This window comes from Varanus komodoensis, unplaced genomic scaffold (assembly GCF_004798865.1).
Source record: "Varanus komodoensis strain SLA01 unplaced genomic scaffold, ASM479886v1 scaffold1, whole genome shotgun sequence".
Classification (NCBI taxonomy): Eukaryota; Metazoa; Chordata; class Lepidosauria; order Squamata; family Varanidae; genus Varanus; species Varanus komodoensis.
In genome coordinates this window covers 35,249,783-35,264,265 of record NW_025335268.1, presented here as the reverse complement: position 1 = coordinate 35,264,265, position 14,483 = coordinate 35,249,783, and the positions used below count along the sequence as shown (strand labels likewise).

The 14,483-nt window shown below is 37.6% G+C and overlaps 1 protein-coding gene across 5 annotated transcripts in view; it reads left to right on the top strand.

Moving 5' to 3' along the window:
- Nucleotides 1-14,483, top strand: part of SNX9 (sorting nexin 9) — a 53,407-nt gene that overhangs the window by 14,422 nt on the left and 24,502 nt on the right. For 4 of the 5 annotated variants that reach the window (XM_044422072.1, XM_044422056.1, XM_044422046.1 and 1 more), the window contains 3 exons: nt 2,218-2,304; nt 3,284-3,358; nt 4,397-4,510. The exons of the other annotated variant lie outside the window; for it this stretch is intronic. In XM_044422072.1, the coding sequence (XP_044278007.1) occupies nt 2,218-2,304; nt 3,284-3,358; nt 4,397-4,510 (276 nt within the window). The remainder of the gene's footprint in view (nt 1-2,217; nt 2,305-3,283; nt 3,359-4,396; nt 4,511-14,483) is intronic. 5 annotated transcript variants of the gene reach the window in all.

The following is a 14,483-nucleotide window of genomic DNA, read 5'->3' as shown; positions in this document are numbered from 1 at the left end:
GGGGGTGTTAAGGAGGATGGCAGCAGCTCCAGTAAGATAACAGGGAGCAACACGGGTTTTCACCACTTTTGCCCGATGGGTCTCTAATTTGTTCCCAACAATCCGCAGTAAAGCTGTGTTAGAGTGGTAGAAAGTCAAGCAATAGGAAAGATATTATCTAAAAAATGCTGCAATATACCTATGTACTTTCAACACAGATAATACTATTTCATTTAATGAATATAAAACAATAATAAACAACATATCAATAAACAGAGAACAGTGACTTATTATCTTGTAGTTTTTATAAAAAAGATGAAGGCAGGATATATTTTTATAAATAATAAAATATAAAGCCTCAGGTTTCTTATTCCTGTTTTTTGTTTGTGTAAATTAATTGGTCCCATAGGGAGAAAAGATATCTAATTGACTCCAGCTTCCCACCTGTGGTGCATAGTGAGTTGAGAACTGTGTCTGTGTATGTATACTGCAATGGGAAAACAATAACGTTCAAACCAAAACTAAAAGGGGAGCGTTAATATGGAAGTGAGAACTGTAAATATGGTTTAAGTTGTTTTTATCATGTAAATGGGAAAAAATAGTGGACTGTTGGCTAGGGTGAATAAATCTCAAGAAAAAATGTCCTTCCTATTTTTGTGTTCGTTCAATATATTGTGCTCATCTGCAGTTTAGAGAAGGATGTGGGGGAACAAATCATGAACCTACTGTTGTATGGCAGATAAAAACTCCTGGTGTTTAAGTATTATGTATTTGGCAGACCATAATGCAGGCATGGCCCATTGTTCAGGGCACAGTGTGAAATTCAAAATAGCGGGGCTATATAATTGTACAAAAGCATGCATATCACTGAAATGTAGTGATGTTTCCAGGCTTCAGTAGTTAGAGGGAAAAGCTTACAAGTGTACAGTATGGATAAGGGACTTAGATTAGATTACAATTTACAAGAAGCCTCTGTGGCATCTGAAGTTGAGAGCATTAATTTTTGTTGGATTAAATGCAAGCTTGAGATTTATTCATTTTATTTATGTTCTTTCTGCCAAAAAGGTACTCAAGGTAGCTAACAGTAAAAACTGAATTAAAACAAAAGCTTAATTAAAACATAGCATAAAAACAAATAAATTATGGACAGAAAACTCAACAGAGGAAATAGCAACACCATCCAGTTAAAAAACAACACAAACTTCCCAAGCAAACCAGTTTTCAGGCCCAGGATGTGCCTGAATTAAAAATATATTTGTCTGCTGGTGTAATGAGAACAAAGACGGAGCCATCTTAGCTTTATTTAGTGCTACTCAAATAGATCTACCTTCTGGGTTTGTATGCTATCCCTATTCTTCCTTTTTTACTTTTAGTTAACTGGCTTGTCATTTCATACACTCTGGGGAACATAGACTGTGGGGACTCGGAATGTTGCATTCAACCCAAGCATTTGAACTCTTGTTTAGAAACCTGCAAACAAAAAGACCAGTTTCCAAACTCCTGCATAGCATGAGATAAGGCGTACATGTGAGCTTGGGAGAAGGCTCAGGTTGTGCAGAACCAAACCATAGTTTAGCATATGTGAAACTCTCTCAAAATCCAACTATACCATTGCTGGAATAGCTTTTAGTACTATAAAGGAGCTGATCCCACCATGCAGGAGCAGTCAAGCTGTATAAACTACTTTGCTTGTTCAATTAATCACAACAAGCCAGAGTTTAAATAATGCTGTTCTGTGTGACTCAGGCCACAGTGCTTCTGGGACCACCACCACCATCCTCGTTATTACACTGCTAATCTACTCAGTCACATATGTTTTCTGGGCAGATTGTAAACATTTAATGAGCTTCACTTTTATGTTTTTGAGCCTCCAGAGGAAAATGTGTTTTGTCTTGCCAGGCTGGTCATTTAAAATAGCAAGTGTCCAGGGGAGTTGTATGTTTCTTTCTAGCAATATAGTTTGTGCAGAGCTTTTTCCTTGAGAATGTGGAATGTGGAAACTGCTTTTTCCTTGGGAATGTGGAGTTAGTAACTTCTGATTCTGGAGGGTTGCTTGATTGTGGAATTAAAATGTTACTGTATGTTATATTAATTTTTGAAGTCCAGCTTTTCAAAGTGTTAATTATAAAAAGTGATGTATCACCAGTTATGTTTTGACATTTCTTTAGACCCAATTTCCTGCTGCATTAACCAAAGACAGAATGTTGTAATTGATGCATAGTTTTTGCATACCTGCAGGCTCGGGTAATGTATGATTTTGCTGCTGAACCTGGAAACAATGAGTTAACTGTTAATGAAGGCGAGATCATCACAATTACTAATCGGGTAAGTTTTTATATGCTCAATGGAAATGGGAGTACCATGTTCTAACCCACTTCTAGGAATTTTGGTCAATATGCTGTTGCAGAACCTGCAAACCTATAGAAGTGCTGCTTATACATTCCCCCCTTCTAACTTGGAGACTAAGGGCAAACAATTTAAGTTGTAATAAGTGCAAGTCCATTTAACTTAAAGATAGTTGATTATTGTGATGCCTCTCTTTTTCTAGACCAAAAAGAAATTTCTCTGGATGGCTAGCTTAAACTGCTTTGAATTGCTCCTCAGTGTTGCAAATGTGTGTTCACAAATCAAATATGTATGAGTCATGTCTTAAAATATACTTTGAATTTTTTGCAGTTGCTTCTGAGGAAGTGGAAAGGATGGGGTTCTTAGGATTGTTAAGTGCTTTTTTACCTCATTACTGATACATTATTACTCTAATAATAAGTGATGAACATTAAATTAATATTGGTCTATAGGTTTCCACCAAATTTGCCAGTCAAAACGACTGTTTCTGCTGTAATTTCTGTTTAATATTTTGTGTGGCAAGGTTTTGAAACTTTATTGAACTATGAGTATAGTCTCTTCATAGAGCAGTCCAAGTTGGGTCTGTATATACTTACATATACAGCATGTGACACCGATCTTATACATGTTTACTCTTTTCTAAGTACACAAGCTTTGGATTGTAGGCTCCAGCTTCCTTGGGTTTCCATGGAGACAGTGTGGTGCAATGAAAGTGCTATTCAGATTAGGGAGCCCTGGATTCAAATTCCAACTCAAACATGACGTTGACTTTCCACATAATTTGACTCTGAAGGTTGTTGCAAAAATAAACTGAAAGAAGGGAGGGAAAAATGTGATGTTGAAGTTACAAATGAATATGCTAAACAGAAAGCAGAAATGTATTTCCTTAAAAACAAAGAAACTTACCTTTTTTAGTGTTAAAAATTTTAGCTATTAACATATGTTTTTATTATTATAGGATGTAGGTGGGGGCTGGCTGGAAGGGAAAAATAGTCAAGGAGAGCGAGGACTAGTCCCAACAGATTATGTTGAAGTAAGATAATAAATATTATTTTATTGTATTATAATTGCTACATATGTGGTACATAAGTAATTTTTCTTTCTTTATTATTAAATTTCTATCCTGCCCATTAGCCAGCATGAATACTTGCATGGGTGAATATATTACACTCTGTTTTGTAAGCCAATAAATGAGATACAACATTTCCCACTGTGCATTGGTTAAGGCAGTGGCATATGCAACTGTGATTTTCAGTATGTAACTCTTGCTTGGGATTTGTCATGTCATTCAAACATTTTTCCTGTATGTCTACCTACAAGTGGCCTGTGGTACACTAAAACCAAACCACAATTTATTAAGATTTTTAACTGTCAGAAATTATTCTTGCTGAAACAAAAGATGATAAGCAGTAGGGTTTGATCATCTCTTATTTGCACAGCACATACACATGGAAGTATCCCATAGGTCAAGGACAGATAACCAGGTTCACTCCAGATGTTTTAAATTACAACTTCCATAATACCTGATCACTGGCCATGCTGGCTGGGCTGATGGAGTTGTAATCCAAAATGTTTGGAAGGAACCAGATTTTCTGCCCTTGCCACAGAGTATAGCAGAACCCCCTTTCTCCCCCACTACACTGAACTACTTGCTGTTTTGCTCTCTTTGCTCAAGGAATCTGATGTCTGTGCCCACATTCTCTTGACTGACCAGAGCAGGGAGCACTGAATGGGGATGGGGGAATTGTATACAGGCCTCTCATTCCCTGCACTAGCTAGCTTAGTAAAGGCCTGGCTTGCTAAATGCATGATACAGGAGACAGGAAGAAACTGTGCTCCATTTTGCTTATGGGTGCTTTACTTATGGCAGAGATTGACATGGGCTTATAGTACGTAAATGGTCTCACATTTTGCTTTGTTTTTAAATAGAAATATTTTATGTGGAGACAATGTTTGTGTGAATTATTAAAAACAGAGATTCTCATCTGGGAAGTTAAACATACAGTCTTGGATTTTTGTATTGTTTGTCTACAGTTCAGAACTGTTTTTTCAGCAATGTTCTGTTTTTCAGATTGTACATGAAAGTGCCAAAGATGGAATTTCAGTGGCTGACCAAGCATGTTTTGACTGTTTCTCCCCAAATACTGCACAGGCTAATTTGCAAGCTGCAAAAAAGAGTAACCAAGTATGTATCTTCTCTGACATTCTTTTTTACAGCATGCTTTTCTTGAATGCCAGAAGTATGATGGATTCTAAAGCACAAAAGAAGCTTGTTGAAGTCTCTTGTAGTAAGTTATTAAAAAAAAAAAACAGAAAAGAGAATTGCTGCTGTTCAGTAACCCTTCTGAATATTAACTCGTTTCTTGGCAGTAGTTATAACAGAAATGGGGAGAAAGCAGTAAGTTCTGCTGATAAGAGCAAAACAACTACTCTGCTAGGTCAGATTAAAGAATGGCATTTTCATCTCTGGCCAGCTAAACCTAGGTGCATAATATATAATAATGAATTGTATAATTAGGAGTTGGTTACAACTGTGGCTACACAATAGAAATGACCATGCTGTAGCTGTGTTTATACCAATAAAGCATGTACATGGTGTGGTGCATCTGCAGCTCTTAACTCTTGGCAAGCAACAATAATGTAAAACTTTGCATGAGTGCTGCATGTGGTTTAGTAGTATAAGAGTCAGTTGCACTTAACTTTGTTATGAGATAAGGAGCTGAATTTAGCAAATACTTGGTAATGTTTGGGAAGGTTTAGTGAACTTTAGGAAGACGCTTCTCCCTAATGTGTATTGTTACCTGATCTTATTTTAACAGCATTTGCCACCGAATGTAATGCTAGGGTAGTATGGTGGTGCTAAATCTTTTAAATTTCTTGTTCTTATGGTGAAAACATCCAGTAAAATCAGCCAAGGCTTTATTACAGCCTAGCTGCAGTCCAGAAATAGAGAAGAAGGGGAGGCTGGGTATAGGTAAGGGTAGGGCTAGCTGGTGTGGCCCCACTCCAGGCTCTCATCTGCAAGGTATGTGAGTCCTAACAAAGGAAGTGGGGTTTAGAATTTTGAAGAACCTTGCATCGGCTCAGCCAGTGGATGATTTCAGTCAAAAGACTTGGCTGGTTATTTCAAATAAATAAGTTCTTCCTCTACCCATTTGCAGCCCTTCCCTGCTCATTCAGTTTGGTAATTTTCTATCCTCTCTGACAGTTCTGTGCAGCCCTGTACTTTTCCCTGTTGAACTTTTCTAGGTTTCTACAGAACTGTTCAAATATTTGACACAATATGTCCTAGCTCTTGTTGAATCAAAAAGCAGCACTTCCAGCCTACATGCCCTTATTCTTCTGGATCCTTCATTTTTGCAATTCTCACCTGTCAGTTACTGAGCCCCATCTTGCTGCCTGACCACTCTTCTTCTCAGCCCTTTCCAGCCTTCCCTGTCTCTAGAGTCAGAGCAACTCAGCATAATCAGAGATTATTAGGCTCAGAAAATTCAGTCAGATCTGTAACTACTATAAAGATCTTTTAGCAGCTCTGATACTGGAACACCTTAGCCAATCATTGCTAGAGTCTTCATGTAGCTGTCACAACTCCCCTTACTATATTGCAGTATAGACTTGGCTCTGGACCAGGGTATCTTTCAACATGGCCAGACCTTTGCAGCAGTCCACAGGTCATGAGCAGGATGGGGCTTTTTCTTCTTTTTTTCAGGGGACAGTGTTCAAAGGTCTCTTAATGCCAAAAAATAAATTTTGAGCTGGGCTACTGTGGCACTGTATTTCATTGAGTGAATAAACTGAAAGAATTTGTCAGCTTTCATCATAAAGACATAAACAGATTTTAGCAGACAAGAAAGTTTACTGCTGTCATGAAAATAACATTTGCAGAACCTTGCTTTGTACTATAATAAATTGCTTTCTCACTTACTTGAAATGGGAAAGGTTGAAAACTGTAGTGACTAAATACTACATCACAGTGATACAGAGTAGTCAATCATTTGACAATTCAACTTGTCTATTTATTATTTATTTTTGTCTGCAGAATAGCAGGCAAAATAAATAATTTTAACCTTAGGGAAAAATAATTACCTTGGGTCACTGTGGTTGATTAATATCTTGATACCCAAAGAAAAGGTATACAGGCATTATATACGTCATACAGGTATTGTGACTAAAATAATACTGAATTCTCAGTACTATAGGATATTCTGTAGCTCTATTTATACTTCAAATTATTTTTATTTATTTATTTATTTATTTAGCAGACTTATATGCCGCCCCATTCGCCTCAGCCTCGGGGCGGCTTACCACATAAATAAATTTCATCAATACAATAAAGTACAGTTGGAGACATCCTGGCCAAAGTTGTTAAAATCAATAAATAAAATCAACAATTAAAATGACGTTTAAATAAAAAGGTCTTGGCCTGGCGCCAAAAAGCAAATAATGACGGCGCCAGGCAGACCTCTCTGGGTAGCGCATTCCATAGGTTGGGCGCCACCACAGAGAAATCCCTCCTCCAGGTACTCACCCTCGTAATGTCCTTCACGGAGGGCTCCCGGAGAAGGGCCTCTGCCACCAATCTCAAGGGACGGGAGGGCACATATGGACGTAAGCTCTCCCTTAGGTAACCAGGACTCAAGCTGTTAAGGGCTTTACAGGTGATAACTAACACCTTGAATTGGGCCTGGACTTCAGTGGGGAGCCAGTGAAGCTGATGGAGGACTGGAGTTATATTTTGAAATATATGTCTTTGTAGGAAAGATATTTACACATGTACAAAGGCAAACAATTTTATGTATAAAGTGACTTCTTGGAATGTCAAGGAACTGTGGAATTCATTTAAACAGAAGACTGTGCTTTCTGAAGTAAAGGTATATGAATATAGTGGGGTGTTTTTTTTTGTTTGTTTTTTTACAAGAAATGCACTTGATGACAACAGTTATATATCAGCTGAAAAGAAATAGGATAGGAGAGGCCCAGATAATTCAACTAGATTTAAAGGGGTAGTGATTGTAATCCATAAAGGATTTTTGTTTTCAATTCCAAAGATAATCTTTGATTCTTAAGTTTGATTTAGATTGTGGGTGGAAAATATGAGAAAGTAATGGCTTTGATTAATGTCTCTGGGTCTAGTAGTGGCTCCCTAACCATCTTTCAGGGATGTTTTAGTAAACTGCTTGACACTGGGGCTGTTCACATGTAATACAAATGGTTACCGTGCAGTTACCTTTCTTACTTTGTGTCCTGTGTCCACACATTCACTCAGGGGCATGCAATCAGTGTCCTGTCCTGTGGCAATTTGGCCATTGCTAGGCAAACAGGACAACAGAAAATGGCAGTTGGGCCACTATTGCTGTTCTTGCCATCAAACCTGCTGACTGAAATAGGGAAGCCAAAGGCCTGGAAAACATTGTGATAGGCATCATACTTAAGAAGAAGCAATAGTGAAACATGGAAACCTTAGATCAAACCATTGATTATCTGGATGATTCATGGTAACCAAACAAGCCACATTTCACCATGCTTCCATTATTTCATAATGACAAGCCATGGCAGGAATGGCTGATGATAACGTTATGCCATTTCCTGTGCTTATTATAAATTGCTAGCTATGGTTGCATGGCAATATATTCAAGAATCTAGGGTTGGCCCTGGTGCATTTGTAACTTCAGAGCCACTTGTTTTATTGGGAGTATGGCTTGAGGCTGACGATAGCCTTCAGTTTGTGTGTGCATTTGTATTTATTATCAGAGAATAAATATGATACATTGGGTCTTAAGCAAGTATGAAATAATGAATTGGAGCACCACATAATGACCAAGCAATGGAGTATTTCATTGTAACCTGTTTTGGAAGGGATAATGGTTTCTGGCTTATTTTTATTTCATAAAAAACTGGTGTTTCAAGTGCAGTGGTACCTCGGCTCACAAATGCCTCAGTTCACGACCAAATTGGGTTGCAAACACAAATTTCAGAAAAATTTTGCCTCAGGTTGCAAACTCCACATTGGGTGACATTGCAATTGTGCCCGTCTTCCCTGCACGGGCACAATTCTGCTTGGGGTAGGTGGGGAGATGGCCGTGATTGTGGTCGCACTCATGCAGGGAAGACGGGCGTGATAGTGGCCATCTCCCCCTGCCCCGAGAACGACCGGGATCGTGCCTATTATCCCTGCACAAGCGTGACCGCAGCCATAGACTGGTGCAATCGTGCTTGTGCAGGGAAGATGGGCGCAATCGCAGTCTTGCTTGGGGCAGGGGGAGATGGCCACAATCCTGCTTGGGAGGGTGGGAGGATGGCTGCGAACTTTGTTGTTCTTTGTTAGTTTGCTATTCTTTGTCACTTTGTTTCAAATTTTTGTGATTAAAAAAATGGTTACAGAACAGATTAACTTTATTTACACTGAACTTTATGGGGAAATTTGACTTGGGTCACGACCAATTTGGGTCGTGACCAGAGTCATGGAACAGAACATGAGCCAAGGTACCACTCTATACTGAACACCACAAAATCTCTTTGATGAGGGCTTAATTAGATTAGCCAGTTGTTAAAAATGTAATGCCTCTAATGTTTCTCTTTTTCATATGTTTTGTCAATATTCAATGGTAGCTTTCTTTTGCGAGGCATTAATAATTTGGGAAAATTTGTAATGGAAAATTATTTAATATTCAGTGATACATGTGCCCTTCTTTACTACATCCCCATCTCCTGGAATTTAATGCAAGTTCAACATAATAGATCTTCCACATACTTTCAACAGTTGAAATACACAACAGGTGAAGATTTTAATAAAACTTTGTTTTTGAACTGGTCATGAGACCTAATTTATGCATTGATAAATTATATCGCTATTTGGGCTGTCCTTTCTAAAGTTTATACAAGACTAGTTTTAACAATAGTATATTTTACTATTTACAAATACATAGGCATATACAACATATATGAAATTACTGTTATGGTCCTTTTTAAATCTCCTTTAAAACCCTGTAATATTTTAGTTTATTATAGCTTGTATTTGTCTTTTTCTCTTTAATCTGTGATTTTAGTTTTGTAACCAAATTTTTAAAAAAGCTCTACTGGCATCTATATCTAGTCCTCTGGGGTTCCCCCTGTGGCTGTCCTCTATTCTCTGGTCCCATCTACTATTCCTCAACCACCAGGTGACCTCCTGTCTTTTGTCCAATCAAAAAAACTGAAAATCCTCTCTTAAGGTCTAATTTTGACCCTAAGAAGTGGAAACTCTCTTTCCAGTGAGGAAACTCTCTGAACAGAGTTCTACTCATCAACATTCTGCATCCAGCCCAATATGGAAATGCTTTTTTCTAAGTAAGACTTCCAAGAACAGCCTTCTTTAACCTGGGACCCTCCAGATATGTTAGGCTACAATCCCTACTGCCCTCAGTTAGCATGATCATTGGGTGAGATGGCTGGGGATGATGACAGATCTAGTCTGACATATCTGGATGGTTTATGTGAAGGAAGGCTTCCCAAACATAATATTCAGCATCACTAGTTGTAACATGTTTATTCTTCTAACAGATGATGTACCATTTTTCCCTCAAATTTCTGGTGTTAAATGCCAACAGCAATTTTTGTAATTATTTTCTTCTGTGTCAGTACAAAGTCTCTGAATATCTTTTCTAAGATATTTTGCATTTAGAATTGGCACACCCAATATTTTTTCCAATAGAGTGAAGTTGTTTCCATATGAATAACATTACCCTAACTTGAATTTCTGTTTCTATCACAATTCAGTGTTAGGTGGTGTTTCTGAGAGAACCTTTTTCCAGTTCTCCTTTTTAACTATTGGAGTTTTAAAGAAAGTCAGTTCCTGTTTTTCAGTTTAAGCTCTTTGATTTTAAGTTGAAAAGCAGCTGTTCTAAAAGCGCTGTGGTTGGGTTTTTTTAAATATTTGTTTACTACCTCTGAATTAATTTCTCTCATATTAAAGCTAAGCATTGTATTTGCTGCATATTCAGAAATATGCAAAAAAGCAGTGTTTTATTAAACTTGTGGTCTAACATCAAGGTTTGGTGCTGTCAATGTTTAGCCACTGGCTTATCTTTAAAACATATCCTTGAAAATCCTCCTCCTGTATGAATTGTACTCTTAAGAATTTCACAAGCAGATATCATAGAATAGTAGAGTTGGAAGGAGCCAAGTAGGCCAAGAAGGCCATCGGGTCAAGCCCCCCGCTGTTGCAGATCACCAATCCACCCCACCCCACTCAGATGTCTGTGTAGTTTCTTCTTGAATATCTCTAATGTGGGAGAGCCCACTATCTTTCTAGGCACTGTTGCTCTGCCATTGAGGAACCTTTCCTGATATCTAGTCTGAATCTGAGTTGTTGCAACTTGAGTTGATTATTCCATGTCTTACACTCTGGTATCAGCTAGAAGAGATCTTGACCTTCCTCTTTGTAACAGCCTTTGAGGTACTTATAGTGTGATATAATGCCGCCTTACAGTCTTATCTTCTCAAGGGTGAACATTCCCAGTTCTCTCAGTCTCTCCTCATTGGGCAATGTTTCCAAGCCCTGGATCATTTTTGTTGTCCTCTACTGGACCCTTTGTAATTTTTTGTATCTTTCCCAAATCTTCGTGCCCATAGCTGAGCACAGTATTCCAGATGAGGTCAGACTGGTGAAGAGCATAGGGGAACCGCTACTCCTTGTGATTTGGAATTAATACTTCTCTTAATGCATTCCAAGATACCATTTGCCCTTTTTGCAGCTGCAGTGCATTGTTGACTCATATTTAGCCTATTGTCCACAGGGTCTTTTTCAGTTCTGCTGAGCCACATATTCCCCATCTAGAATCAATGCATTTGGTTTCTTTTTTCTAAGTGCAGGGCTTAGGATTTGTCCCTAATGAATCTCATTCTGTTGGTTTTAGCCCAGTGTTCCACTTTATCAGGATCACTCTGGATCTTCATTCTGTCTTCCAGAACATTTGCTATTTCACCCAGTTCTGTATCATTTGCAGTATGTTATAATGGAAACAGAAAACCTGGTACCCTCCAGGTATTTTTGGGCTGTAGTTCCAATAATCCATGACCGTTAACCATGCTGGCTAAGGCTTAAGGGAATTGAAGTTCAATATATCTGGAGGGTACCAAGCTGCCTACTCCTTTTTCAGGATCAGTTAATTACACATAGATTTAACTTTAGAAATATACTGCTGTTTATAGTGCTGTTTTTATTCTACCAGTATTTTCAGGAGTCCTGATTTGAGACTGGTCTCTATACCATTTGAAATGAAGCTGAAAGTGATGACCTTGCCTGTTGCCCTGCAGCATTTACAGTATTTCTGATTGTTGATTGCTAGTCAGTAAAGGGAGTCATGTTTTAAAAAACATTTTTGAACACAGTGTATATAATATATTAAGAATTCTCTTCAGTCATTTGGCAATTACTATACTAAAGGTTGTATAGTTCTGATACCTTTTTGTTGGTGGTGATGCAAACTAATGTGGCATGAGATGGAGCTCCACTGATTCAACTTGGTTTAATTTTATGTACATTTTTAATAGCTGTTTCTTTGAAGCCTTTAAGGGAAGGAATACATTTTTTCCTACTCCAGTTGGTTCATGAGCTATAGCCATTCATAGACAGGGATAACACTATGGTGCTCATTGCACTGGTAGCCTCAAGACTGAACTATTGCAATGTGTTCTATGTGGGTTTGCCTTTGAGACTGGCCGCAAAGCTGCAACTAATGTAAAATGTTGCGATTTTAAGGTGCTAAGCGAGAAAACCTGAGAATAAGATAGTACTGGCTGCCAGTAAGAGATTAAACCTAGTTTAAATTACTTGTGCTCATGTATATATCCTTACATGACCCGTGGCCTGGATATCTGGTGAAGTATCTTATGTACCTGCCTAGGTGTACATTCCCTTTGGTATAGCTTCACAGTCCCTTTGGTATAGACACACCTTATTCTTGTTTACCTTGTTGCAATTATTTCTAGTATAAACAAGGATACAGGGGTAATATAGCCAAATGCAATGTATTTTGTACATTTTTGTTGAACAACTTAGAACATTTTTCCTGTTCAGCTATATAATTGCAAGGAAGAGATTAGAAGCTTCCATTTTAGATTAACGACACTCTGTTATACGTATCATGCAACACCTAAATGAGAGTTAACTCCTGACTATGGTTTGCTGAAAATTGCAAGTTTCATAAACTGTGGAACAATTATCTGAGTTCAGAAGTGGCAAACCTCAGTTAATCTAAAGCAGAAATGAGAGTGTTTGAACTCCTCACAGTCATGTTAGAGGAGGAGTACATGTGCCAAGGCTTGCTGCAGCTCATTCCTGTTTGTCTGCACTAAGCAAATGATTATCATAGTTTCCATGCATCTCTTGCCTGGTTGCTTTGCAATCTAGCTATATATATAATTTAGGGAGATATAAATTGGGTGATTAGCATGTCTTGCTAGTGTCTCTCCTACACCCACGAGTGGGTGTGTAGGGAGAATTTAGTTCCTCAACATAAATTATGTTTCTACTATACCTCTGATCAAGGATACAAATTATAGTGAATGCTAACTATGATTAAGGATTACATTTGTATGATGTCTAAATGATTGCATGACTACATGATAAATGTTGAATGATTGCTTTCTGTATTTTATTTTATTATTGGTTTGTAAATTGCTCTGTGGAGCCTGTTGACCTAAAAATACAAGATACAAGTTGCTGCTTCCTTCTGAAACTACTACTTTAGTGGAGATTGACTGTGGACATGAAAGAAAGTGATGCTCCACTATCATTTTGGTGTTAAACATATGCAAACAATATGCACTGACTGTATAACAACAGTTAAGTCAAAATACGAAATCTTATAGAACATTTTGAATGTTTAACTTGCATGGTCTAGGCAAATTTCTCAAATTACTTAACATTATAAGTTAAGTCTATATCTTAATGGACTCAGTCTTTTCTTGATCATTTCTGTTTTTTGATTAACTCCTTCAACTAAATACTGTTGAATGATTCTGATTGTTTCAGTTGCATGTGGCCACAGACTCCCTTCATATCCTATCCATGCATGTTCTTTTCACAATCTCAGATGCACATAACACTACCAATGGAATGAATGAGTGAAAATTTATGTGTTGTAGCCTTCAAAATAAAAATGCAGTGATGTTTCCATAGAGGAATAGCAATAACAGTATGAATTCAGTGGCACCCTTGTCATGGAAACACTTTAAGACTGGGTTGTTCAGCAATTGTGTGAAAATTAGTGTGAAGCCCTATAGATTAAGTTCTCAATCTGTAAATTAAGATTTGTAAATAGATCAGAAAGCATTTTCTGTGTTGTTTTGTAGCGAAGGGTGATATTTGGCTTCTAAAAGCTTGGTTGGAGGCATGGTTTTACTTCAGTGTATTTTTTCAAAAGTTTTGCTTCTATTATCTGAATGCTATAGAGCAAAATTCTGTTCTATTCAGAAAACAGCTTCTGCTTGCATGCCTGCTACTTCTGGTTATGAGGCATGCGAACTTTTCAGTAATTTGTCTTTCCTGTAGGAATCAGCCTGTGTTGCTGGGCTATTAACTCCTGCAGGTTTTCCTTACTGCTTCTTTTTCCTCCTTTACTGAGAACTTCTTATTTTTAAGGTGGATTTTCTGGCATCTCCCACTCACACAGCTATTTTGGAAATTTTTGCTCAGTCTCCACCTTCAACAAGAAAGGTAACTTCCAAACCACTTGATCTCTTTTTAACACTTTGTGGATTGTCACTTGCAAATCTTATTATAATCTTTACTTCTAACATCTAGGAACAGATGCATAAGTTAGGCATGATAGAAATTTATGTATTCAGACATTGATACATGCTAAGTATTTTGTGAAGATAAGCAGAACTAATAGGACTATATTCTCATTTTCTAAGATTCTTGAGGAAGTCACTATTTTTAAAGCAGTTTTTATTTTGTTTGTGTTAATGCTAGAAGGTGTTATTGTATGTCTGTATTAAAAATGAGGTTTTTAAAAAGATTCTATGACATGCTGTTACATTTTTTGATGTCTCAGTTTAAATATGTGAAGGTTTTACCAGTCTGACAAATCCCGTTAATTAGCCATAGCAACCCCAAACTATTGCTTTGGCTTAGGGGTTTCTTTCTTGAAAAGTTCTTAAATACAAGCATTCTT